Source organism: Bison bison, unplaced genomic scaffold (assembly GCF_000754665.1).
Source record: "Bison bison bison isolate TAMUID 2011002044 unplaced genomic scaffold, Bison_UMD1.0 scf7180017853495, whole genome shotgun sequence".
NCBI classification, from domain to species: domain Eukaryota; kingdom Metazoa; phylum Chordata; class Mammalia; order Artiodactyla; family Bovidae; genus Bison; species Bison bison.
In genome coordinates, this window is record NW_011484068.1 from 4,139 (window position 1) to 8,615 (window position 4,477).

Sequence of the window (4,477 nt, forward strand, 5' to 3'; positions counted from 1 at the left end):
GACGCCATATACGGCAGCCCACCAGGCTCCCCGGTCCCTGGGATTCTCCAGGCAAGAACATTGAGTGGGTTGCCATGCCCTTCTCCAATGCATGAAAGTGAAAAGTGAAAGTGAAGTCGCTCAGTCATGTCTGACTCTTAGCGACCCCATGGACTGCAGACTACTAGATACCTCTGTCCGTGGGATTTTCCAGGCAAGAGTGCTGGAGTGGGGTGCCATTGCCTTCTCCAATAAAATGTGCTAATTTAAGTTAATCTTATATCTCATTGTATCTCAGTTATTAAGATACAGGATTCAATTCAAGAATGTGATTCAGCTAGAAGAGGAAAGAACATCACCCAAAAAATGGATAAATGAACTTGGTATAATCTTTGCAGGAGGGAGTTAACTTATATTGGTTGAATGAGGAATTATTGCATCATATCAGCAGGAAGAATAGTTTTCCTGTTGACTTTATGACAAAGTTATGTTGTTAAAAGAGGTACTGATGGATGGCTAGTTAACAAATCAATTAAATAGTTAAGCTATTGCAGTAACTTTGTACTGCCCCAACCTAACTATCTAAAAATCTATTTGGAAGGTACTTGTCATGAAGTAGCCATATTTTTATATTCTGCTGGTTGGTACAGGGCTTCAGGCACTGTGGCAACTTACACACGTTGCTGCTGATCAACTACATCATCTTATTGATGACACACAACTCTTCCACTTCCCACCAGATCTCCAAATCTTCTGTTCGTCCTGGGCCAAGTATGCATGTAGCATAACAGCAGGTGACACTCTTCTCCTCAAGGTCACTCGTTCTTGTGAGACACTAAAGGAGGTGAGAGACAAGTTTTAGTGTGTTATGCAGGTTCTGTTATCCTCATGGTTCTAGTATGTCCTTATGAATCACAGTTCGTCCATGATTTTGTCTACACCCAACTTTCCCTCAAATGTTACTCTTGCTGGATAACAGTGAATTCAGTCTCAACACCAGATACAAAGATAACAGCTTTGTTATAGACTCCTCCAGCTCTAGCAATTGGCTGAGTTCTAATCTCGATAACTAATCTCCTATTTGACACCATTAGTGGTTCTGCTTTTCTGATTGTAACTTCAGTGACACAAAGTCTAAGAGCAAAGGACTAAGGAAATGATTTTCATGATGATTCCAGATAACTATGACTAGACCCATGTTTGTCATGTGAGGGTCTTTAGGTGAAGCTGCCAGTATGATGTATTATGGGGCAAGTATTCAACTTTAGACAACGCATGTTCCGTATGATTGTTTGAAAGTCAAAAATTCAAGACTGAGAATGTATTAGTAGAAAGTTACTCTGGACACCTGTTTCCAAATGACATGGAAGGAGTTTTTGTTTAAAATTAAATCCTCTAATCTAGACCACAGATGAAGCAACCACAGGACTACCATTTCTTGTCTGAGGTCTGCAGGTGTGCATTTCAGCTGGGGTTCTGCAGCAGGGGGGCTCTCTCTTATTAAGCTCTGGGGTTTTTGTACAGCTTTTCTCATTACTTCAAGCACTGTGAGTTCCCGGACTGCACAAAAGTACTTTGCAGAGTCTTCCAGCTGTAAGGCTGAAATGGTGAGGCTGATGGAGTTCTGTGCTTTCTGAAAGTTTACAGAGTAGCGGCCGTTCCTTGCATTTGGGCCAGAAGATTCCTGACGAATAAGGAAAGTCATCTCTCCACTGGGAAGCTGCTTGTACCAATAAAGGTAGTGCGTGTACCCACTCCAACTTACTTCATACCAACAGTTCAGAATGACAGATTGCCCTATTTGACTGGTTACATATGGCTGGTCTTGAGTAACTTTCTGGGCCACACCAGATCCTGCGGAAAAAAATCAGAAAACTGAGCTGAAGTAGTGAACAAAATAATGTAGCCATTAGACTAATTTGAGACCCAAAGAAAACCCAAATTGAAATCATAATAAATATGCTTTTCCCCAACCCTCCTTTCCTCCCCAAGTCCCTGTGAAGCACCATGTGTCTGTGTGCAGGCCTTTCACCCCAGACACTCACACCCATGATTGGAAGCATCCCTACCAGAGAAGGTGATGGCCAGGAACACCCAGAGCAGACTGGAGAGTGGCATGAGGCATGGATTCCCCTGCACAAATGTGCTCAGTTCTGCCTCAAGCTGAGAGTTCAATGTCTTTGAATGCCTGGCAGCCCAAATACATAGTACCCAGTACCTGTGTGGCTCCCCCCAACAGGAAGTAGGAGTCGTCATGTTTATAGACCACGTGGTCTGTGCACAGATGAGAAAAAGTCTGAATCACCACAAACCTTTATTTTGTCTACTTGTCTTTCTCTGGTCATGAATTACCTGGTCACTAATGACCTATGCATATCTGAAAGGGGCCTGAAAAACACAATCCTCATGAAAGGTTTGAGTTGAGCAGAACAGAAGAATAAACAAGTTGACATGCATTGGTAATTATTCAGCAGAATAACTTTACCAGCCCATTTAAAACATAATTTAGTATATGCCATGAACCCTTCTTATAATCTATTTACTGGTCATCACTTAGCCTATGCCTACTGTCCTCCATCCAGAGTCTAATGACTCTTTTAAGAAGCTCATAGACCTTCAGCTTTCTTGGTGAAAGGCAATCTTATTCAAATAGTTAGTATATCTCTTGTTTACTGGGTTCTAGGGCTCTAGTTAGGTTTTCCTGTAAATAAGTTACTTCAAGATCAAACAATAACAAATCAGTCCTTCTGACTTTCAGAATCTATTCCAATATCTATGCTTTTATGAAAGTATAACAGGAGTAAAATATTTTTTGTACAGCTTTTCCCATTACCTCAAGCACTGTGAGTTCCCAGACTGCACAAAAGTACTTTGTGGAGTCTTCCAGCTGTAAGGCTGACATTGAGTCTTACTTATTAGACTTTGAGAAGGATCAGGGTATTCAGACCTGCTGCCTCCCAAACTAGAATCATACTTCTTAGATCATGTGTCCTAGAGTTGTCCTCACGTCACGTTCTCTATGTCATTGGCCCAAAGAGTTTAGTCTCACTTGTTAGTGGCTCATTATTTTTCTCTTTGTGAAATAAAGTCAATAGAAGCATGCCAGATCTTTCTGTGACACAATGCTATAATGCACTCTTGCCAAACTTGATATCTACAGGCTGCAGACACTTAGTACCTGTCAATACCACAGAAGCTGGGGACTGAAGTTCTGTATACTGTTACAAGATCACGTAGAATGTAACTGTCAATCTTCCATCTGGTTTCTTTGTTTTAATGGAAGAATTAACATAAAATAGTTAAAGGCAAATAGACAAGTAGAAAGGAAAGTACAGACAGGTTCTCTAAAACAGTGCCAGTCCTTTAATTTTAGGACAAGATAACTAGTGATGCAGGGATAAAAGTGTATATTTAGTTGAGATGTCTACTCCTCTGTCTCATTTCACCTCGGAGTGCTGACAGGCAGCTGATGCCCTGGTTTGCAATTATTTATAACTAAGTAGAAGAGACCATGATGCCCACAGCAGCCTAGGCAGTAGCATGATAAAATGAAATATATATATTAACAGAATAACTACAGATATAAATATAAAGAAATTGATATTGATAAATTTTTATCAAAACACAGAACATACTCTGATTTTACAGGCATTTTTTTTGATGCATAACTCTATGAAATTTTATCACATGTGTGGGTTCTTGTAACTGTCACAGAAATCACAATACAGAACTTCCATCACTCTAAAAATTGTCCCTTTGCACACGTTCTCACCCCTGCAATCCCTGATCACCCCGGCAACTACTGATCTCCTTTTCATTTCTATATTTTCCTTTTAAGAATGTCATGTAAGTAGAATCATACCTTATGTATGGGATCATTATGGATCAACCATACTATCCAATGTGTTATACATCAAGCAGCCTTCTGAGATAGACTTTTTTCCACTCAGCATAACACTCTTGAGATCAGTCTAGCTTATTGCATGTCTCAGTAGTCTGTTCCTTTTAATCACTATAGACTTTTCCCAACTAAGGATGGTTTGACTTGCACTTATTGACTTTATGGTGGTGAGAAAGCCATATGCATTTGGTTGAGAGCATACTTTGAATTTTGATATTTTCCTGGACTAGCACCATGCAGCATGATATTCTCAGGTGATGCTGGGAGTGAGCTGAGCTTCTGCTGCTGCTAAGTCGCTTCAGTCGTGTCTGATTCTGTGCGACCCCATAGATGGCAGCCCACTAGGCTCCTCTGTCCCTGGGATTCTCCAGGCAAGAACACTGGAGTGGTGTTGCCATTTCCTTCTCCAATGCATGAAAGAGAAAAGTGAAAGTGAAGTCCCTCAGTCGTGCCCGACTCTTAGTGACTCCATGGACTGCAGCCTACCAGGCTTCTCCATCCATGGGATTTTCCAGACAAGAGTATTGGAGTGGGTTGCCATTGCCTTCTCCGAGCTGAGCTTCTAGTCAGCCCCAAAATCAGGAGCATAAACAGCCT

General features: G+C 41.1%; 1 protein-coding gene across 1 annotated transcript; it reads right to left on the reverse strand.

The window, feature by feature from the left end:
- Positions 1 to 716: 716 nt before the first annotated feature.
- LOC104999291 lies at positions 717 to 2,235 on the reverse strand (the record flags this gene model as incomplete). The annotated part of the gene is made up of 3 exons (XM_010854832.1): positions 2,049 to 2,235; positions 1,412 to 1,833; positions 717 to 814 (listed from the first exon to the last, which is right to left on the reverse strand). Coding segments are annotated over exons 1-3 (707 nt in total), but the record flags the coding sequence as incomplete, so codon positions are not given.
- Between the last annotated feature and the right edge of the window lie 2,242 nt (positions 2,236 to 4,477).